This window comes from Diabrotica undecimpunctata, chromosome 1, assembly GCF_040954645.1.
Source record: "Diabrotica undecimpunctata isolate CICGRU chromosome 1, icDiaUnde3, whole genome shotgun sequence".
NCBI classification, from domain to species: domain Eukaryota; kingdom Metazoa; phylum Arthropoda; class Insecta; order Coleoptera; family Chrysomelidae; genus Diabrotica; species Diabrotica undecimpunctata.
Genome location: NC_092803.1, coordinates 50,764,782 through 50,788,069, shown reverse-complemented (window position 1 = coordinate 50,788,069; position 23,288 = coordinate 50,764,782). Strand labels below are relative to the sequence as shown.

Below are 23,288 nucleotides of genomic sequence, written 5' to 3'. Positions count from 1 at the left end.
TATTAAATAAAATTGTTTCACACGATACTTATTATGAGTTACTGATAACCTATTATAAATATTCGTTATTCCCATATACAAACATATCTTAAACCGGTCCTTGTAAACGAGCGTATTTTATACCACCAGCAAATTTCAATGTTTTATTTGTCTTAAACAACTACCAGAAGGTTATATAATGAAGGACAAATAGTTACGAAAACTGATTAGTTAATTTATTTTTCAATATTTTAAGATATCTCCAAGCAACAATACAAATTTTTAAATCTACCATGATTTCCCGCCGCGCATTCGCATTGTTCAAAATCAACAACCTGTTGCTTTATCACGTTCCTCAGGTAAGCGAAAGAATGTAGATAATTCTAGTAATTAAATAAGTTTTTTTATTAAACGATTAATGGGAGACAACTTTTTCTTTCTCCTTTCAAGCTTGTGTTAACATTTTAGATATTGTTGACCTCTTTCTTCATTAATTTGACCGGTCGTTTGTTTGCGTATTAGGGTTATCGCATGGATTCTTATAGACGTGTTTTTACAATTGATTAATACAATCAATGTTAGTATTGAGATATAAATAAAACGAATTTTGGTAGTAAATAATTTATAATCACTGTTTATAAAGCAAGTTAAACGTTTGTCGCTATTTATTTGAGGTTAGTATACCATAACCTTTAGTTTGTAGATTACTTTTTCATTGCTAAAGTCTCTCATATTTTATTTTAATTAATAGAATTTATTAGGGAATAATTTACTAGAATTAATTTATATTGTTGACAATGAAAAGTGTTAAAATCTTTTTTCAACCACAGGTCCAAAAAGTGTTATTTACCCAATTAGTTTCAAGAAGTTTGAGTACAACTACTAACAGAATGGCTAATGCTGATATCTCCAAAACTTTGAATGCTAACCTTTGGGACTCAGACCCTGAGTTGTGGGATATCATCAAGAAAGAGAAAAGGAGGCAAATTACAGGAATAGAGTTGATTGCATCAGAAAATTTTACCACATTATCAGTATTACAATGCCTAAGTACTTGTCTACATAATAAGTATTCAGAGGGATTGCCAGGGGAGAGGTGAGTTTTATTTACAAAAAATTACTTATTACTTAAAATTAATTAAATGCTGTGGAAAATAAATAATTAAAAACATTTAGACGCATAATTCCTCTTTGGTTAGAGCATTCAAAGATATCTCCTTTTTTGTGTATAGTGCAAAGTATGTCAATATTCCAATCATTTGGGGAGGGATTACTGTGTTCATATTTCTTTTATGAGCTGCTGTAATGCCATTATGGTATTGTGGCCACCTTCTTTATATAGTTCAGCTGGGAGATTATCTATTCTGGGTGATTTGTTTCTGGCTAGTTTTTTAACTCAATCTTTAATTTCAAGAATCATTAGTGGTTCGTCTTCCCTCTCGTCTGTTCCCCTTACTTCAATATACAATAGTTCAATATTTCATATACAAAATAATAATGTGTTAAAAATACTTATCCCCTTTTAATTATAGATATTATGGTGGAAATGAATACATTGATGAGATTGAAAGATTGGCTCAAAAGAGATCTTTAGAAGCCTTTAACTTAGATCCTGAACAGTGGGGAGTAAATGTCCAACCTTACTCTGGATCACCTACCAATTTTGCAGTCTACACAGGTAATTTCATAATTTTATAGTTAATAGTGGTATAGTAGTTCAAAAAATGTAAAGAGTACTAAGGCTGTAATAACATTTGGTACCAATAAACAATAATTTCTATTGGATGTAGTGAAACAAGAAGTAACAATGGTTATTTACATAATGCCATTACAATATTAATAGTATGCCAGCGAAACTGGGAAATGCGATAAAAAAATCATATAAGGACTTATTGATATATCTTGATATACAATTTTATTAGGAAAAGTTAACAAGAAATTTTTTATATATTGGATGATCATCATATGAGGCGTTCAGAACAATAGTGGATCAAGTCCATAATACATAAGTCAGAGATATTTAGAGTTAAAGTTAACAAGCTCTTCAGTATTACATAATACACCAACGAACCTAATCTAAGTGAAAACCTCTTATGTAATATGTAGTTTAAATAATTAAACTATGTGTAATAGTAAATAAATAACCTTTTTGGAAATAATTGGAGATTCTTGAATAAAATTGGACTTGATCCATTATTACTCTGAAATGTTTGGTGGAAAAAAATGGATTAAAAAGCGAAGTATGACAAAACTGGAATTTTAGTTACAAAAAATAATAACAAATAAAAAACTTATTACAACAATGTTCAATAATACTCTCACAGCTTAAGTGGCATTAGTTTTAATCATCATAGACCAGTTCATGATCGTCTGTCATCTTCTTCACCCTGTTGCTGGATTCGTGAACAGCTTCCTGTGTTGATGCAGAGATTTTTAAAATGATAGTGTGTGACTGGTGGCAGATACGGGAGGAGAGACAGCATGTCCTTTTTCTTTGCTTCTGTCACGAGTCTAGGTGTGGAGTACAGATGACTTTGATTACCAATGCATTTTGAGACATTTGTTTTGGCCATCGAGACAGTAAAAATCGGAAACTCTTCATTCAGCGTAGGTTTGTACTTCAAAACCCAAGGATCTTCTCTCTCATACCTCATCCATCTCATTTCTAACCACTTCACAGGTGCTCCATCACTATCTTTTTTTCTATTTACAAGCACATCTTCTATGTTCTTTGTCGACACAATGTCGCTCCTTTTTATGTTGGTTACTTCAAAAGGCACTGTCAATTTTGAAGTTTTTATTACATCAATCCAGTCGTCTGGCCCAAAGATGTGAGAAGATTTTCTGGCAGCCTTTTCAATAACCCTAAAATCTCGGTCGTTTGGCAAAAAAGAGTGGCCAGATACAAGAAACTTGTGATCTATCATTCTTATGTTTATGTAAGAATCTTGAACAAGATTTAGTAACGTGGCAGCCACTTTAAAATTTCTGTTTTGTCCTGTACATGAATCTGAATAAAGAGTTACGTGGTTATGATTTTTGGCATGTTTTCTCAGATGCATGGTCAATATTGAAGATATTTCCTGAGATCCTCTACCACCATCTGTTTCGTCCCACACATACATAAAGCCATTGTTTTTGTTGAAGGAATGAATTCCTAGGTTATAGACATACATATTTCTTTTGTAATATGCAATGGATGTAGACAATTTCGGGTATGGCAGTGCTTTTTGGAGGTCAAAAGTAGCAACATAGTGTTCATCTGATGCGTCATCACTGTCCGATTTTAGTACATCTCGAGCTTGTTTTGCTTTTGCTAGGTGAACATTTTTCTCAACAATAAGGGAATTTGATGTCTCAGGTTCAATTGCTGCAGCTATTTTTAAGGACAGTTGATCACATTTGGCGCACGTATCTTTGGATGGTATGTAAATTAAACTTAGTTGTAAACACATGATAGTATTGTTTTTTTTTTCTGAGGTACTTTGCCTTCGTTGTTGGATTTTGTTACATACAGGTCATAAATTTTTTTGATGTTTAAATCAGGATTAAGATACTTTCTTTCAGGATTCTTTGTCCTATTATAATGACTTTGATGCGCTGGGAAAGATTTTATATGTTCAACGATATCAGAGTCGTCGATCTTATTGGTTGAGTGTCTACCACAGAGATCTGTCACAGCACTTATAATATCAGGCTTTGAAATACACCGATAAACTCTACCGTGTGTAAGGTAGAACGTGTCTAGGAAGTACTTTTTACAAACCTTTTCAGATTTGCTACCATCTCGTAAGATGTATTCGTATGACATTGTTTTTGCATTACCGGTTCCATCCCTTTTTCGTTTACGTTTCACATTCACAGCCAACACAGAGCTCCGAATATAAATATTCTGTTTAGTGTAGTCGCCCAAATTCCAGAAAGATTGAAATATACGTTTCCTTTCCTCTTCCTCAAATTTTTGATAGCACTTCTTTTTGCAACCACAGTTTATGTTATTGAAAATTTTTTTCGGTAAATTTTTGCCTGTAACTGAACGATACGCTTCGCCTTTATTCCTCAGACGTTTTCTAGTATTCTTTATCCAACTGTCTTGATTCTTAGCACGTTTTCTTCCGCGATTTTCGCTTGGTTCTGGTTGTGGTATTATAGGGGTAGCTGCAGATTGTTCTTGTGGGGTGTCCACTGTAAACAATAAACAGAATTAGGGTCCGGTGTCGAAAGCGCCACACGAATTTTAAGATAAAAACGTATGCAAACAACCTACTTCACATTCACTCAATGATTTATATCAATATATAAATACCTAAATATAAATATTATAAATAGATCTGGCAACAACGCCTTGATACCAATGTAAAGTAACCCCTAATTACGTCGTAAAAAATAATAAACAATCTTATATTAGCACACTATTAAAAATTAGGTTAAAATAAATAAATTTATTAAATTCATAACTACTTAAACTTACCTTCTAATTCCGATTCTGCAGACGAGTGTTGTTCTGGAGGTAGATAATTATCAGATGATGATGCAGATAAATTACTAATGTCGTCATTTGAATCCATTTTTAATCATAAACGATCACGGTAAATACACTGAGCACAATCTGACTAGTCAACTGGACTTGATCCACTCTGTCCCGAAATAATATGACACATTTTTCAGAGACATAGGAAACTAACGTCATCTGTTTATTATTGCGCTAACTTTGGACGTGGTTTGTTATAGCACCGAAAAGATTTCTATTTGTAGAACATAGATACACCGCTAACTTAATTTTCGTAAAAAGTGGACTTAATCCACTATGGTTCTGAATGCCTCATATCATTCTAGGCATAGAAGGAAATTTATGTTTCCTATTTGTATATATTGTTTGATAGTTGTATTACTTTCACAATGTCAGTTTGGTTATTCATTTTTGCTCAAAATATTTTTAAATAATGAATACTGTGTTAAAGCCGTAACTTTTTATGAAGTGTGATGGAATAATCAATATATCACAAGAAGATTAAATGTCATTTGGTCCACTATGTATATAATTGAGCAGCTATTTAAGAAAATAACAGCTATGAAAAAAGGTGTGAATGTGGCCAAAAATGTATACTTAACATCTAATGTAAATACAAAGTTCAATTTTATCCAGGAACATTTAATAGTGCAGACCAAAAATCAACTAATATCACAATCACAATAGACAACTATACCATTGCACATGTGGATGCCTTCACATATATGGGTACAGAAATCAATCAAAAGAATTCCGTAAGTAGCTAAATGAATGCACATATTTTCAGTAAGAATAATACATACAAAGCTAATAAAAGATTGATGACATTGAAATTATTAGACAAAAGAACCAAAATGACTATCTACAGAACATTAATTAGTAACCTATGGTTGTGCGAACTGGGTAATGACAAAAAAACATGAAGCACAACTCAGATGACCTAGAACTGGAAGGTGTTGACACCTTCATATACTTAGGGTCGCTGCTAACCAAAGATAACAACGTCAGTGAAGAAATAAAAAGAAGAATAGTGCTCGCCAATAAGTGTTACTATGGCTTAAGAATACAGATGGCCTCAAAAATGCCTAGAAAAATTAAACTGACTGTATACAAAACACTAATAAGACCAGTGCTAACATATGGTTCAGAAACTTGCAAACTAACACAGAATGACCAAGAATTGCTCAAACGTTTTGAGCGAAAAATACTAAGACGAATATATGGAGGCATAAAAGAACAAGGTTTGTGGCGCAGGTGTTACAATTTTGAGTTGTATAGAAGATTTGGAGAACCTGACGTTGTAAAATTCATTAAGGTAGCACGCCTCAGATGGATAGGTCACGTAATCAGACGAGAGGAAGATGCCATAGTCAGAAAAGTTTTTGACTGAAGAGGGCCGATCGGACAACGAAGAAGAGGAAGACCGAGACTTACGTACCAAGACAACCTAGAAAATGATTTGAAGTCTATCGGAATTAGAGCATGGAGAAGAGTTGCCAGAGACAGGGGCGAATGGAGGATTCTTCTGAGGAAGGCTTTGGCTCATAAGGAGCTGTAACGCCACTGATGAGGATGACAACTCAGAGAGGAAGATTCTGAAAAGTAGGTGTAAGAATAAGATGGCACATGCAGAATCAGGAGAAATGACAAGATTAACGAATTGAATTAAGGGCACGATATTGTAAGATTTGTTAAAAGTCAGAGTCTGTGACATGTCCAGAGAGAAGAAGATATAAAATCAACAAAGAAAAAGAAAATATTACAATGAAGATGACCTGAAAACTATTTTATTTGAATGAAAAATATTTTTACTATAAGACAATCAAGGAGAAGGGCACAAGAGAGGTCTGAATGAAAGGACATAGCCAAGCATACAAAGAATTCGTGAATTTGGGGGAATAGAATAAGTTAGTAGTATGTGGCCAGCTAAATGAAGTTGGGTCAAAGACTTAAGTTGTTTAGGTATTAGTGGGTGGCAAGATTAGAATTTGCTCTTCAACATCTTATAATTGGAATCATACATAGTGACAAAATGTTATATTTACAGATGAATTAAGATTTTGTGGGCATTTTCTGGATAGTAGGCAAAACATTTGAAGGAAATAGATGAAATACTTATGGGGTGTACTTTTAGGTCATATCTTAATAATGAAGGAATGGGAGGCCTTACAGCTCTACTCGTTGTTAAAGATGACATAGTAACATCACCAACATATACTAACCATATTTTAAATGAACATGTGGATCTTGTTGACCATATTTTTTATTCTCATGGAAGACAATGTGAGACCATATTCCCCCATAATATAGAATACTTAATTAAAGTTGGAATAAAGAAATTAAATTGGCCAGCATAATCCCTTTTATTAACATCAGTGGAGCTATCTATGTAGATGTATGATCACTTATGAAGAAAGATGCACTTTGTGTTGCGCCTACAGTGGAATGGAATAATGTGTCACAAATGTATATTCAAACACTAATTCATGGAATTCATTGTTTCATGCAGACAGTTATTATATAAATTGGATGGCCTTTGACAGATATATTTATTTACTTTTGGGTTTTAGTTTTTTCTTGTTCTAAATTGTAGTAATACTTATCTACATTTTATACATATGTCTCAGTTTCTTAAGGTGATCTCTAATTGTTATATTATTTTTTATTTCCTCTTATTATATTTCCATCATTCTCTCTTCTTCAGTATTAAAGATTACCTTTTCTGTACCACTTTTAGGCCACACTGTATTTTTTAACAGTAATATTAAAAATTTACAGCATTTATTTTTACAAGATATTAAAAAGTCATCATTCAATTGAAACATGTTATACAATTTAAAATTCCCTATAAAGATATCTATAAAAAGATATCTATTTTAAGTGCAATGAGAAATATTTGAGATAGGGGATTTATCTACTAATATTATGCTCTTATCTAATATAAACAAAAAAGTATTATTTAAATTCCTATCTATGAATGTTTATAACCATGGGGAACTTGATAAAAAAATATTACTGAATATTTAACCATAGTTTGTAAAAATAAATATTGTTAATTTTGTGTTTCATTTTATTATTGAGATTTTTTTATTCTACCTTCTTTGTGATTTAGATGTTTTACTCTATTGGATCCAATCATTTTTTCCCATGCCTCCCTTTGTTTCCTTTTGATATAGATGACCCCAAATAGTTTTATTATTATTATAGTCGATTTTCGTAATAAATAACATATCCATTCAAATTGTATTAACTTTGTCATGTGATTTTTTCAAGGGCATTTTCTCAAATGAATTATTTTTTCATATTTTGTACTATATGTAGATTTAAAGAAAAAAAAGTTATACTTGTTATAAGTTTTTAGTTAGGAAATCTGTTCTTTTTATTTTTTTTTAATCCGTTGTTTTCTACGAAATCTTTCCATCCATTACTGTCTGTAGCCATTCTCCTCCACAATCAATTGCCAAGGAGATTTCTTGTGTCCTCATCCACATCATCCTCCCATCCCTATCTCAGTTTTCCAATAGTTCTCATCCTAAATGCCCATTCATGCCGTATCACTCTTGATAATGGCTCCAAAATGGGTGCCGAAACGTCGAGTAATAAATTCTCAACGCGGTTCTTCCCGAGAACTAAGTAATTTTCATTCATCTGACCGCGGAAATTTATCCGAACATATATATTTATATATATATATATATATATATATATATATATATATATATATATATATATATTATATACATAATTGTATCTGATTCGCCACCTGTTGATCTCATTTATAGGGCCTAGTATTCGTCTCAGTACCTTTCTTTCAAAGATGTGTATGCAGTTTACAGATTTTTGGGTCAACACCCAAGTTTCACATCCGTAGCTCACTATCGGTTAGATTGTGGTATGCCATATTGGCTAGGATGATTTTTCTGCTAAGTTCTACATTGTCAATGTTGTCTTTTGTGATGTTGACTCCTAAATAGATAAAGCTATCTACATTTTCTAAGTTGTCAGCTGTCAGGTAGAGTCGTGTTGCTCTCTCTGATCAACTTTGTACTAGGATTTTAGTCTTCTTTTCGTTTATCGACAGGCTTATTTGTTTAGCATGTGATTTAAGTTCCGTATATGTATTCTCACGTGTTGCTTTGGTTCTACTTATGATATTTATGTAATCTGCATATGCTGCCAGTTGGACTGATTTATTAATAAGTTTCTATCTTCTGATGTTTTTCTGACTACATATTCCAATGCTAAATTAAACAATGTTGGTGTCAGCCCAGAGTGTGCTTTAGATAATTTTTAAAAGGACTAATACAGAAAACAGTCAAATATAACAGGCTCATGGTGCTTTTTTGGACATTAATAAGGCATTTGAAACAGTCGAAATGTGGCTAGTTTTATCAGTTTTATATGTGACCATTGATACACCAGTATTATCTACAACATTTACAGGTATGCAATAACCAAGGTAAAAATTCATAACACCATTGAAAACAAGACTTTATGTCACCAAAGATATTTACCACTGCTTTGGATCAAGCTGTCAAGATGTCAGCCAATGACTTAATAACCTTCGATTTGCTGATGATCTAATGATAGTGTGAACTATAGACAACCTAGTTGAAGCCATTGAAATGTTAAAATAACTCCAAGGGGCTACACAAAAGTGAGCCTAGTGAAAGTTCAAACAAAACAAAGATATTAAATTTGGTCCTCAGTGAAGCATTCATATTAATGAAACAAAAATAGAATTGGTTGAAAAATATTAACATATAATCCAGAAATAAGATTAGAAACATATTTACACAACAAACTGATTATATTTCATAACTCATAACTAATGTTTTTTTTTTATATTCTGTAGCTGTTGCTGAACCACACGGCAGAATAATGGGTTTGGATTTGCCAGATGGTGGTCACTTAACACATGGTTTCTACACTCTATCTAAGAAAGTTTCAGCTACTTCCTTGTTCTTTGAATCCCTGCCATACAAGGTATTGTTTTTATATTTCTTATGAAAATTACAAATAATTTTCGGCAATACTCAGAATTACTTCCTTTTGAGATGTCAAACTATACAAGTAAATCAACACCAACTACAAATTTTAAAAAATTTTGGTTTGAATTCGTTATATTTTAATATTTTGTGTATAAGGAATGCTATACAAAATTTAAAATAAAATCCACAAGGAAAATAATTCCTGTAGCTGGCTGTATACCACGTATAACAAAAGAGGTTAGTCTTTGTATGTGGGTATATTTTATTTTATAAAAACCCTTAAAAGGGCAACATTACAAGCACAAACGTTTTCGGAACAACTGTTCCATCATCAGGTTAAAAAACACAGGTTACCATGCCTGAGCCACCAAAATATTTGGGTAAAAACCCTTTAAAATGAAATATGTTACCAAAGATTGTACATGATGTTGATAATATGATGAAGTAAAATCTAATTAAAATATTAAACATCATATAATATTATCAACATCATGTACAATCTTTGGTAACATATTTCATTTTAAAGGGTTTTTACCCAAATATTTTGGTGGCTCAGGCATGGTAACCTGTGTTTTTTAACCTGATGATGGAACAGTTGTTCCGAAAACGTTTGTGCTTGTAATGTTGCCCTTTTAAGGGTTTTTATAAAATAAAATATACCCACATACAAAGACTAAAATTTAAAATGTCTAAAACTACTTTCTTGAGAGGATATGATCATATAATGTTCTATTTAAAGAAACTAAATTTTAGGCGTGACGTTTGTGCCGCCGTCTATTCGCGAGGAACCGCAAATAGTTTTTTTAAACATCCAAAGTTGTACTAATTTGTTGTTGTTAGAAGATTCACTCTTTCAACATTAAGCTGTCTTATTATACAGGGTTGGCCATTCACAAAAATTCACCCTGATATTTGGCAATATTCATGGGAATTTGTGAAAATGACAACAGGTCGATTTTTATTCCAAAGGGGATATTTTTAACAATATAGATATCTGTCATTTGTCAACCCCCTCCCTTCCAGTACCACAAACCTTTATAGGGAGTATATCATGTGGTACACATGATTCTAAATCATCTTTTACATTTTAAATTATCTTTTGATCCATTGTACTTTCGTTGTTTAAGGGACCCTTTCCAATTTCGTGATATATGGCTCAGATCATTGTTTGTCGAAATTTGCATTGGTATGTGTTGCTCATTATTTTGTGTCGTGTATCCGGCTGATTATTTGAATATCAACATGATGCAAAATTCTATTTACTTACGATAAAAACAAGCACATACGTATTGTCGATTGTGTCATTCAATTATTGTGGATACTACGAAATTGGGTAATCACAAAGATATCGTTAATTGTTATGAAATACATGATGTTGTTAACCCTTGTTTGTTATCTTTGATGATGAAATAGTAGAAGATAGAAACTCTAGTTTTTTAAAATAAATTCTAAAAATAATTATTGATATAAATATTAAAACATACATGGATTTCTTTATGAAAAGATATCTAACATATATAGAATATATGGCCGGTTGGTTTATTATTCAGAATTTAATATAAAATAAAAGCCTGTTTACCTATTAAATTTTTTTTTATAGGAAAGAGGTGGTAAATCTTCTAAAGACCGTACCAAGCGATGTCCCGTTAAGGATCACCTAGTGTGTGTTGGATTCAGGGTGGAAGGATCCATCTGCACGCAGTCTCCCAGAACTACTCATGCGGTAGTACCTCTAGAGACCGATACCCGTCTTCTCTCTCTCTCTCTCTCTTTCTCTCCTCTCTCCTTATCTGTCTTATTTTTGTGGGTCATTCCTTTCTAATATTTCCTCCTTTCTGACAATTCAAGTTACTGCCTCCTGTCCTAGTCAAACGAAGGTAGGCCCTGAAGGAGGCGTGTCCTGTTAGGAACTGGGTGAAAAAGTAATTAGTGTCTGTCACCACACTTCATCCAGTCTGCGATATTTACTCTCGTCCAGGTCGCCCTATGCTCATTTTTCCATTCTTCCTGCCACTCTGATCTGCTGCACTTGCTCCATCAGGAAAGAAAGCCACCATCTATCGGCATCTACAAATCTCCCTCTTGATCCTGCTTATGGCTTCTACCGCAGATTTTCCTTTTCTGAACTCATACTAGCGATCGGATGTGCCACCTTTCTCCGTTATCTCGGCCTTTCTGCAGTCTTTCTGATTACTCTTTTTCGTTCTATTTCCTTTACCAGACTCTTGTACTCTCCTAGTGTGATATTAGGGGAGATATATATCGCCACTATTGTGACGGTTCCAAGATCAGAAATCCCGCTTTCCTCTGGCAAGTTTTCACCCCCAGCTCTCTCTGCTTCTACAGACTGCTAAATTTTGCCTCTTGTCCGTGATTCAACCCCCTGGGCTTATTAAATATTTGTACTGACGCAAAGATGTAGAAACAAAAATATTTACTGGCTTCATTGGTATTAGAAAGCCTTTAATTGTGTGTCACATGGAAAGCTGATTGAGATTGAAATAGTTTGAAAATAAATTAATCAACATCGTCTTACCGGTTATAAACCGGTCTTACAACCGGTACAACCTTATTGTACATCTTCCATTTATTAATGATACCAGAATTCTCGAATTCTGTACCGGCCTTTCCAGGTCTAGTGGATCTAATTGCAGTCATTTGCTCATTTGCCCAAACTAGTAGGGACCATCATTTTCGTATTAAAATCTTTTAGCATTCGTAGATCGTATGATTGGGATTTCCTTTTCTGTACTCTTTTGAGTTTGACTCGAAATACGTGAGTGGAACGTGATCCGTCTCCAAATCTGCTCTAGGATAAGTCTTGACAGATGTAAAGCTGGTTTAGAATCTTTTGATTTGATTTCTAATGTCTCTTCCGGGTATGTCTTGAGAGGATTTCCACGTGTACAGGTGGTAATTGGAAGAATGTGTTGGACAACTAGTTCTGAGTCTTCTGTGAATTTTTCTAGGTCTCCACCTAGATGTACTGTGTCGTATCTGCAGCTCTAAGCTTGGCATTAAAATCTCCCATAATGATGAGAATTTTCATTACCTGATCTTTCACTTGTATTTCTCCAGAATCTGGCCATCCAATTTCTGCTTTTCCCATGATTTCAATATGCATTCTCTTCATTGTATTTCTCCTGTATTGCATTGTATATTTTTCCTGCTTTATTTAAGGTTTTGACATTCCATGCGCATTATTATTTTGGTACTTACATCAACGTAGTTCGTTATGTTGAATTTGTCTGGTGCGTTCTCTGTGGGTATAAAAAAAAACGCTGGGCATACGCTCCATGGGGTGATTTATCAGAGTCCATATCATTTTGGAAATTTTGGACTCATACATGCTTACCTTAAATGACGAATATGTATCTGGATGTTTCGAACTAAGAGACTCACAGGTTACTTCTGGGAAGTGTGGTTGTAGCATATTTAGTAAGTCATTTGGGTTCACCTGTGGATTAACCCGTGATACGTGAAGATTTGCCATGTTTGGAACTCCTTTAAATTCCTTGCCGTTTATTTTAATGGATTCATTCTTGTCTACTATAATTTGCCTTCTTTGTTTGTTTTCTTTCACTTCTTTCCATTCATTGTTGTTACGAGGTGAAGTATCCTCAAATAATCTTATAATACATCATATACATAATACATCATATACAGCATTCAGTATAGCACATGAAACATCATTTCTTGACACTTCTTTCATTTTATCGAAGAGCTGGCAACAGGCTCAGTTAGCTTTTTATTTTTATCTGTATGGGTATTAAGCTTGTCACCGTAAGTTTTGTTGTTAATTACAATTTTAGAGGATTCCCTACCCGTTTTTGTCTTATTTTTATTTTTATCACATTTTAATACGGCAATAAGATCATTTAAAATATTTATTTTGTCTCTTAATTCAATAATTATTACATCTTTTTGTCTTAGAATATATGAAAATACCTATGAGTCAACTAGCTTACTTCCTTGGCTTTCCATAGCTTCGTGAAATGCCTGATCTAGGTCGGAAGTTACCGCTGTCGGAGTACAACATGTAATTACATCGCCAGCAATAAACGTAACTGCACTTTGATTTTTTGCACAGCCAGCATGGAAACAGCTCTCACAAATACTGCACTTTACACCATTTAAAACCTTCTTTTTACACTTTTTACACGGTTTTGACTTAGAAGCACTTTCCAACATGCCTACACCATTCGACGCCATGTTGCCAAATCAATATAATATACCCCATTAACTCAAATACAGTTAAAAGGACTCCTCCAACACTCGGGGTGTGGGAAAGATGTTTTCTATGCTAGTTAATTGGGTAAGGTTAAGATAGAATGTCGGGTAAGGACAGCGGTGAGCTGCTGTAATTAGTCACCTTTTACGACAAGTAGGAGATCCTGTGGGTGTATTCTTCTTAAGTGGCCTGCATACCGCGCGGGGTCAAATTGAAGAGTAGTCTGCTTAATATATCTGTCGGATTTCCGAGTTAATATCTACCTCCGATGTTAGTTCCGCAGCGTAGGATGTAAAAGGAATAAAAATTATAATAGTCCATAAATTAAGTTGCTAGAAAGAATAATTTGATATACAAGAAGATGGCTTAGAAAACTTAGAATGAAATGTGAATGCTTTCGGAAGCTGTTCATTCAGGAAAATGATAATTTCATTTCCCACCTTTATATTTACTAACTCTTACAGTTTTTGATCTTAAGTTACACGTTACACAGGTTACTAATTAATTTTTGTTTGTCCTCGTTTTTTACGTGTTTCAACCATCGGGTCGTTTTTGTTCTTATAATTTCTATAATCGGATCTTTTTTGAAAAATGGTTGGGATTGGATTACCATACAATTCTATATCTTTATTAGTCCTTTAGAACGCACCAACTTTTACATTTCTTATCCACATATTTATCTTGAACTTCCCTTTTCTACATTTCCAGCTTATTACTGTTGTGTTGTTTAAAAGACAAACAATTTATTTTTTACAAAACTAAAACGAAAACTTAATTTTTGTCTTTTAGGTGAACCCAGCAACCGGTCTTATAGACTACGACAAACTCCAAGAATCCGCAAGACTGTTTAAACCAAAGATAATAGTAGCTGGTACAAGTTGCTATTCGAGACCATTAGACTATAAACGCTTCAGAGAAATCTGTGATGAAGTTGGCGCATATCTAATGTCAGATATGGCGCATATTTCTGGTTTAGTCGCAGCAGGTAATAAAATATTATGTATTGTTTATCTAAAAAAGGCTTTTGATAAAGTGATGTATATTAAACTAGTATGTTATCTATAAATGACTATTATGTGTTGTTGCAGGTGTAACTCCAAGTCCTTTTGAATACAGTGATATAGTCACCACGACGACACACAAGAGTCTTCGAGGACCTAGGGCTGGTGTTATATTTTTCCGTAAAGGAGTACGGAAAGTCACTCCCAAAGGAGAGAAGATACTGTACGACTTGGAAAACAAAATTAATCAAGCAGTATTTCCAGGATTACAAGGTAACGCTGTAGTAATATTTATTGAGGAGTAATAATAAATTCTAAGTTTTTTGGTTGATTATTTTTTTTTTAAAGCAAGCAGTAAAACCACATGTGAAAAGTAGTTACTGTTTAGCATCGTATACCGTTACATACTGAGACCTGAAAGATCTTTTGTGTGTACCCTACATACTGATGTCGAGGTTCTTTCGGATCGAGGTCTTGATTTAACGAATATGTACTTAAAACTGTTTCCTCACTACGCTCATCACGCTCGCTTGCTGGATTTGTTCAAACTTTAGCTTTATCGCTGTTTTCCTGACCATTTTTCAATAGTTCCTTTTCATATTCGGAAATATGGTATTTAGTGGGATCCAGTTCCATTCTGTTCGGGATGAATATGGGCTACATTGATACTCTTGCATGTTTGCTTGGTTTGTTCCTGGTCCATTCTTTTTTCACGAGAAGTTGAGAATGTATGGTAGCTTCTGGCAGAGCTCCGCTGTCGGGAGGGGGTTAATGAAACCTGATATCAGGATTTGAGCAGATTCCACTTGTTCGTGCTCATTTCACCGAATTAGCAACCACAATGGAGCATTAAGCGCTCATCCATCACGATAACATCTCACGGTTTTTGGAAGGGCTAGTAACACAGTATTTTTCTTCAATTGCCATCTCCGCGGCGGAGGTCGGCAATCATCATAGCTATTCGGACTTTCGAGAAGGCTGCTCTGAAAAGTTGATTTGATGTACATCCGTACCACTCTCTCACATGACATTCTACGCCTCCCTATGCTTCTCTTTCCTTGGATCTTTCCCTACATTATGAGTTGGAGCAAGGTGTATTTCTCTCCACGTGTAATATGTCCGAGATATTCCAATTTTCTTGTTTTAATTGTATTTAAAATTTCTATTTCTTTATTTATCCTTCTCAGAACCTCTTTGTTTGTGACGTGTTCTGTCCACGATATTTTCAGAATTCTTCTATACACCCACAGCTCGAATGATTCTAGTTTTTTCATTGATGTCGCATTCAAGGTCCAAGATTCCATTCTATAAAACAAAGTCGAAAAAACATAGCACCTCGCCAACCTAACTCTTAGTTCCAATTTTAAATTCCTTGTACATAGCACTCTTCTCATTTTGTTGAAATTTGTTCTCTAGCGTTTTCTATTTTGATTTTGATCTCCTGAATGTTCTCATTTGTGGAATTAATCATTGTTCCCAGATATGCATATTTGTCCACTTGTTCGACGTTGTTTCCGTTTATTAGATTATTCTCATAAATTTCGCCTTCTTGACGTTCATTGTTAGACCGTACTCTTTTCCATACTCCGCTATTGTGGTCACCAGTCTCTGAAGATCTTCAATATTTTCGGCTAAGATCACAGTGTCGTCCGCATATCTAATGTTGTTCATGGTAACTCCATTTACCTTTATTCCAGCTGTTGGAGACCATCCTCAAGAGCTTTTTTCAAGTAACACAGTAACTTATGAATATTGCTATAAAAAAATGAGGTATGAGGTAAAATGAATATTCCTATATAGCTCCACATGAGTTTTCGATTGAAAGTTTTCAAAAACAATTTACAAAACAGTACTGAACGTCTTCGCTTGTGATCTCTACTATGGGCCAATAAAAAAATGTTATTAACTTAGTTTTAGTTGATAGTGAGAATTGAAAAATATGTTTTTGTGTATTTTATTTCCCTTGACGTCATGTCTCATGTTTATGATGCTCGTTTATTACTTTGTCAAAATTTATGCAATTTTAATGGGCAACAAAACATATTAGTATACTATTTAGGCAAGTAGTGATAGTGGAATAAAATAAAAATAATTAGCCAGTTATCTCTACAATGAGTTTATTCTATAAATTCTATGACCTCGACGTCACTGTACAACGTAAGTAGCGAAGAAATAATCGTTTACGTTAACATTATCGCTAAAATTGATATGGAAAAATACCAATGAGTGATGCAATGCAAACATACATGAATCGAAATTGAAGTGATTGTTTTGTATTCATTTAAGAACCAGGGATAATATATAAAAAATATAAAGAATATTCGTGTTCCATATATTTTTATATCTTTGTTCTTCTTTTTAAACAGACATGACTGTTTTTCGATGTGCCTCCAGTAAATTGTCGTTCCATCGTTTTTGTGGTCTTTCTACTGATCGTCTTCCTATTGTGGAACCATCTCTTGCCGTCTTTACTACTCTATTTGTTGTCATTCTGCTTATATGATCGTTCTATTTTAATCTTATATTTCTTACTCAGTCCTTGTTCTCCACCTTGCATCTACGTCGTATATCTGTGCTTCTAGCTCTGTACCATACTGTTTTACCATCAATTTTTTTAAGTGTTTTCTTCTCTGTCGTTTCTAACATCCTTTTTGTCCTTTCTGTGTCTCGTCGTGTTTCTGCCGCGTATTGGTCTGATGACTGTTTTGTAAATTCTGCCATTCACTTCTTTCCCGATATTTTTATTTCTCCGTATTGTTTCATTCAACAACCTGTGGCTCTGTTTGCTCTATTCACTTGATCGTCCACTTCTTTTTCGAGCTTTCCGTAGCTAGATAATGTGATGCCTAGATATTTAAACTCCATCACTTGTTCTATTATCTGACCTTCCAGCTCCAATTTACATCTAAGTAAATTTGTTGTTGTAACCATTCATTTTGTCTTTTTTTAGGAAATTAACATGTTAATTTTTTTTCTGGCGGTTATATTGAATTGGTACAGTATGTGTTGTAAATCATTTTCACTTTGAGATAGTAGTATTGTGTCTGCATAGCAGAATATTTTAAGTTGTTTTTCTCCCATTTATCCTTTTTTAGTTCTTCCTTTTTTTATTATTTCATCCATAATCAGTTTGAACAATAGAGGACTCAGGGAATCTCTCTGTCTTATCTCATGACCAGCTTCAATATGGTCAGTTAGTTCTTCTTCTACTTTTACTTTTATTGTGTTGTTTTGGTAGATATTTTCGATCGTTTTGAATATTCCTAGAGGTATCTCTCTTGCTTCTGAATTAGAGCTCCTCTTGAAGATGTCTCGGAAGATGCCAGAGCCAATGGAATCATTATTAACAATATAACATATGCCAATGACACCGTAGTATTAGCAGAAACAGAAGACCAACTAAAAATATTGATGAACATATTATCAGAAGAAAGTCACAGGCTGGGCTTCCAAAACCAAAATTCTGGTATTCCAGAAAAACCCCCATGAATAAGTTACACCTAACATACAAATAAATGGTATCACCCTTCAGAGTTCCCAAAGCTTCATATACCTGGGCAGAGAACTAAATAGTCAACTAGACCAATCAAAAGAAATTAGAAGCCGCTTTGAAATAGCAAGATCTGGTTTCATGAATATGCGTAAAATGCTCTATAACCCCAAGCTATCAGTCTCAATAAGATTGAGAACACTAAAGTGTTATGTGTCGTCTCTATTACTATATGGCTGTGAGACCTGGACATTAAAACAGTATGACATTCATTTGAAATGTGGATGTACCGCCGAATGCTAAGAATAAGCTGGACCAGCAGAACTACGAATGAAGAAGTACTGAGAGCAATGAACACAAGCCCTCATCTGGTCAATACTATCAAAATTAGAAAGACGTCATATCTAGGACACATAATGTGCGATAGGGAATTTGAGCAGCTCCAGGTAATATTAGAAGGCAAGATTGAAGGTAAAAGGGGCATAGGACGAAAGAAAAAATCTTAGCATCAGAGATTGGACAAACACAAGAGGAAATAAATTAATTCATCAAGCCCAGAACAGAGAGACATTTGCCATATTGATCGCCAACCTCAACAGAGAAGGCACTTAGGAGGAGGAGGATTTCTCTTGCGTACAATAATTGGATAACGTCCTTGAATTTGACCCGGTCAAATGCCTTCTTAAGGTCCACGAAACATAGATATGCCGGTTTCTAGTATTCTAATGACCTCTCTTGCACTTGCCTCATTATAAATATAGTGTCGGTGCAGGATCTTCCCGACCTAAAACCTTGTTGTTCGTCTGCTAGTGTTATTCACTAGTGCATTCAGTTTATTTGTTATCATTTTGGTTATTAATTTTAGTGTTGTGTCAAAATTTTGGTTAAGTATTTGCATTTCCTGTATTACGTTATACATTATGAATCTTACCTGCGCCATATATTGATTTGACGTTCCGTGTTCCATTTAAGAACTACCGAGGACTGAGGGACATATATTTATGTTTGTCTCAGCCATGATAGTTTGTACTATCTATACTAGTGGTTTTCTGCCTGTGAATTTCACTTTAAAGCCAAGGCGAATTCTATCTTCTCAGCCTCTAAAGCATACTGACTTAGCTGCTTCTCTAATCGCAGCATAGAAGCCAGTAAAATTGCTTCAGTCCTGCCTCCTTGTATTCAATATTGCACCCGTTCAGGATCGACCTTCCGATCTTCGTTAACAGGGATACTTCGTGGACGATGTGGTTCTTCACCACGCATTACGATCTTGACTCGAGAGAGGCTGAGACTCCTCTTGAAAGAGCTATACTAACTTCATCTAGTCCTGAGGGCTTATAAGAACCAGTGTTCAGTCAAACGGATACAAAGTTACTACCTCTCCAAGCCCACTTCATCTCTAACGGTTAAACTAGAGCTGTGCTACTGCTAATTATGATAACATAATGACTTAAAATTTTGAAATAGGTTTTCAATATTGATATAAATAATAATCTTCATTTTCAGGTGGTCCACACAACAACAGTATTGCAGGCATCGCAACATCTATGAAAATGACCCAAACTCCAGAATTCGTTGCGTACGCAAAACAAATCGTAGCCAATGCCAAACGACTGAGCGACGGTCTTCAATCCAAAGGTTACAAGGTGGTTACCGGTGGCACTGATCTTCATGTATTGTTAGTCGATCTGAGATCCGCAGGCTTGACAGGATCCAAAGGAGAGTACGTGCTGGAAGAGGTCAATATTGCTTGCAACAAAAATACCGTACCTGGAGATAAGAGTGCATTTAATCCATCTGGAATTAGATTAGGTTGGTAGTGGTTTTAGTTGTTTGTGGTAATTTAAAATTGATGATCTTTGATTAAGTTCTGAAAACTTGATTTATAAAATTATTAAATAATAGATGAGCTTTAGAAATCAGCCAAAAAAACTCTAATCGTCTTATATCTGGACGTGACGAAAAATTGATCGAAGTGTCCGCAAATCTGCAGACTCTTCAAATACCTGGTTATTACGAAGTATGCCTATTTCCCTGTAGTATTAAGAAGTGGTAAAATTCGGGACATTTGAAGTATGACTTGTTTGAATATTACGTTGGTTCTGCAAATGAACATTACTCTGAACTTAAAAAAAATGGTGACTGGAAAACAGTTGGTCAATTAAAGAGATAGCAACAGTAAGGAATATTTTGATGTCCTAAAACTTCAAGACACTTCATTTATTGCAGCCGAGATGGACAAACTATATTGAACTAAAACAAGCCTAGTTTAAGAATTAATACATTTTAAAATAAACTAATTTTTTCACTCATTTTTATTTTAAATTCGTAATTCTGTAAAAACGTGAATTAATTTGTAATGTATGTTTGTATTTTTAGGAACTCCTGCTATAACAACTCGTAACATGAAAGAAAAGGATATCGATGAGGTTGTAGACTTCATTGACAGAGCTTTAAAAATAGCCAAAGAAGCAACTGCCCTTTCCGGACCGAAGCTTGCCGATTTCAAAAAAGTGATTCATGAAAATGCTGACATCAGCAAAAAAGTAGCAACTTTAAAAGATGAAGTAAACAGATACAGCGAAAAGTTCCCTCTTCCGGGATATCCTGAATATTGAGAATCTCCGTTCAACTTTTATTTATTGTGGTCATATCCTAATTTTAATTTTTAAGATTTAGCAATAAAACATTTTAAAAACAAGATAATATGTTTTCGATTCTATATTATGTGAGATATGGAGAACAAAAGTATGCCTTTTCTACTATACTAGTTTGTAGTCGAATGTGGAATTTTGGTATCCTACATTTTAATTTGTTTTATTTAACTCTCTAATACATGGCCTGTTTTTTGTTTTGCATACTGGAACATAGAGTAAATAAAAAAATAAAACCAGACTATGACAAGCAGATAGAAGAAAATATGCAGTGGTTCACCACTACAATAAAATCTCAAGAATCCCGATATGGGTTGGCTCGTACTCTACAAGTAATGTATAGCCTTATCTATCTATTGAATTTGACGGAGGCCTCATTAGAAAAAGAAAAGGAACACAGTTTTATAGTGGTCTGAGAAAATGCTTAAAAAACTATAAAAAGAAAACTGCTATAAAAGAAACTATTATATTAACAGGTGACATAATAATCATAGATGAGGTTACAGGGCCACTGTAACCGATAATTTTAAATGGGACCTTAAGCCAAGTAATATCTCGTTTGAAAGGTATTGGAAATACCTATTCTATCATACTAATTTTGTTTGGGTTTAAGCTGATCAATTTTATAAAATAAATTTTCATGAATCATATTGTTACAAATATACGCTACGTATTTAGCAGTAAACAGAACGATTGGGGTGGGTGCTTATGCTTAGGATCAGGAATAGCTTCACCCCCGATCTTTTGCTTCTTCGTTAGGTCGTGGACTGTATATTAATTTCTTCTGGAAGGTTAGTTGAAGGTAACTGCAGATTCAATCGTTTAATTGGCTTACCTTTAAGGATTGCTAAGTATTGTTTGTTTTATAAAACTCGCCGCATCCCAAAGACCATATATTGACACTACAATACGTTCAAAGTTAGTTACTAGTACATGATTTATTTAGAAACTATCTTTCTCAACATTCCGCTGCTAAATTTATGTCTTACCTTTTGAGGTCATCCTCCGAGCGTTAATATGTATTGTAACGCTAATATCTAAACACTTTCGTGTCTTATAGTAGGCCAAACTAGGACAAACATTATATTATTATAAAAAAAATATACCACTAAAGATACGAGTCCCTTTACAAATATCTGGTAAATATTTTGATTAAATTAAACACTCCCACAGAACCTCTCTAGGAACTTTATCATATTGTAGTATTTTTATTATTCTAATTTATTGTCTTTATTGATTATCAAAGGTTCTACATTTATAACACTTACAAGTTTATTAAAGTCTTTATTACAATATTCACTAATTTATTTTTACATTTATATTCGAACTAAAAACTCGACTTCAAAACTAGAACTAACTGTAACTTAAATAAAAGGTTCCTCCATATTTTTACTAAACAACCGTTATTCTCGAAGCGGCGTTGACCTTCCAGAACTTACTCGATCGTCGTGGAGCCAAACAGGTCTTTTAGCGTAGGGGACCCGTGGATCTTCTTACTAGAAATTTCTGCCGGCAGGTATATAATCTGGAAAATACTTGAATGAGAAAGAATATTTACAGTTTAGATACTATGAGTCATTATTTATCGTAACAATATGGTTTCTCAAGATCAATGAATACTATTTGAGCGTTTGTTTTTTAATTCTTGTATTTTCCATCAGCGGTTATATATGAAAGTTGTCTGTTTTTGACCTGCCTTACATAAATCCAAACTGATTTTTGAATATTTTGGTTTATTTACGTATTTTCGGTTTATTCTCGTATCCGTCTATCATTTACTCTCTCCCATATTTTCATGGTGTGACTAAGTAGTTTTATGGCGCTGTAATTTGTGCATTGTTATATATCTCTTTCATTGGAGTAGACAGGTACTAACATACTGCGTCTCCATTCGTCTGGCATTTGTCCCAGCTCCACCCACAATTCTATTAAACAAACCTGTTAACCATCTTGTTCCTGTCTCCCCTAAATCTCTCATACTTGCTCAAGGATATCATCTGGTCTAACTGTTCTATCTTTCTTTATTTTTTGAAGTGCTTAAGTAACTTCCTGGAAAGTATCCGATAGGGCAGAATGGAAGAACATTGTTAAGCAGGCCAAGACTCACAAAGGGTTGTAGCGCCATTAGAAGAAGAAGAAGAAGTAACTTCCTCGTTTGTTAATTTGGTGATAATTACTGTTACTGTCTCCGTTAGCTCAACTGGTTTTCTATCAATTCTATTTTATTCAATTCTTCATTTAATAAACCGTCAAAGTTCTTTTTCTATCACTTTTTGACATCCTTTTCGTGAACTCATATTTTATTATTTTCACCTAGAATACAATCTAGGATTAAAATCGTTTGCTTTCTTTGGTCTATGACTTTTATATATCTTTGCTTCACCCTCCCGGTATTTTGAAAATCTGATTCCGACCTTTCTTGAACTTCCTTT

At 34.0% G+C, this 23,288-nt stretch overlaps 2 protein-coding genes and 1 long non-coding RNA gene across 4 annotated transcripts in view; 1 reads left to right on the top strand and 2 right to left on the bottom strand.

The window, feature by feature from the left end:
* The window catches only part of LOC140449155 (uncharacterized), a 34,029-nt gene extending 26,564 nt beyond the window's left edge, over positions 1-7,465 (bottom strand). The window contains exon 1 of the long non-coding RNA XR_011951751.1: positions 7,207-7,465. This is a non-coding gene — a long non-coding RNA (uncharacterized lncRNA). The remainder of the gene's footprint in view (positions 1-7,206) is intronic.
* On the top strand, positions 183-20,908 carry Shmt (serine hydroxymethyl transferase). Of its 2 annotated transcripts, none has more exons than XM_072542295.1 (8): positions 183-338; positions 810-1,075; positions 1,512-1,657; positions 9,345-9,475; positions 14,501-14,696; positions 14,800-14,985; positions 19,709-20,014; positions 20,582-20,908. In XM_072542295.1, the coding sequence occupies exons 1-8, from the start codon at positions 273-275 to the stop codon at positions 20,818-20,820; spliced, it is 1,536 nt and encodes a 511-aa protein (XP_072398396.1). In that variant the 5' UTR covers positions 183-272; the 3' UTR covers positions 20,821-20,908. The 2 variants fall into 2 exon arrangements, with proteins under 2 accessions (XP_072398396.1, XP_072398397.1); XM_072542296.1 differs by lacking the exon at positions 183-338 and adding an exon at positions 458-653.
* On the bottom strand, positions 2,619-4,637 carry LOC140449151 (uncharacterized). Its single transcript, XM_072542302.1, has 2 exons — positions 4,451-4,637; positions 2,619-4,164 (listed from the first exon to the last, which is right to left on the bottom strand). Exons 1-2 carry the CDS (start codon positions 4,545-4,547, stop codon positions 3,419-3,421), a joined length of 843 nt encoding a protein of 280 aa, XP_072398403.1. The 5' UTR covers positions 4,548-4,637; the 3' UTR covers positions 2,619-3,418.
* Positions 20,909-23,288: the final 2,380 nt, after the last annotated feature.

Excerpts from the sequence above, each read along its gene's own strand:
- Shmt (XM_072542295.1), top strand. The coding sequence starts at position 273 with ATGATTTCCCGCCGCGCATTCGCATTGTTCAAAATCAACAACCTGTTG. Across the intron at positions 1,658-9,344 it reads CAATTTTGCAGTCTACACAG|CTGTTGCTGAACCACACGGC; the intron begins GTAATTTCATAA and ends TATATTCTGTAG. Across the intron at positions 14,986-19,708 it reads AGTATTTCCAGGATTACAAG|GTGGTCCACACAACAACAGT; the intron begins GTAACGCTGTAG and ends CTTCATTTTCAG.
- LOC140449151 (XM_072542302.1), bottom strand. The coding sequence starts at position 4,547 with ATGGATTCAAATGACGACATTAGTAATTTATCTGCATCATCATCTGAT. Across the intron at positions 4,165-4,450 it reads TGCAGAATCGGAATTAGAAG|TGGACACCCCACAAGAACAA; the intron begins GTAAGTTTAAGT and ends TATTGTTTACAG.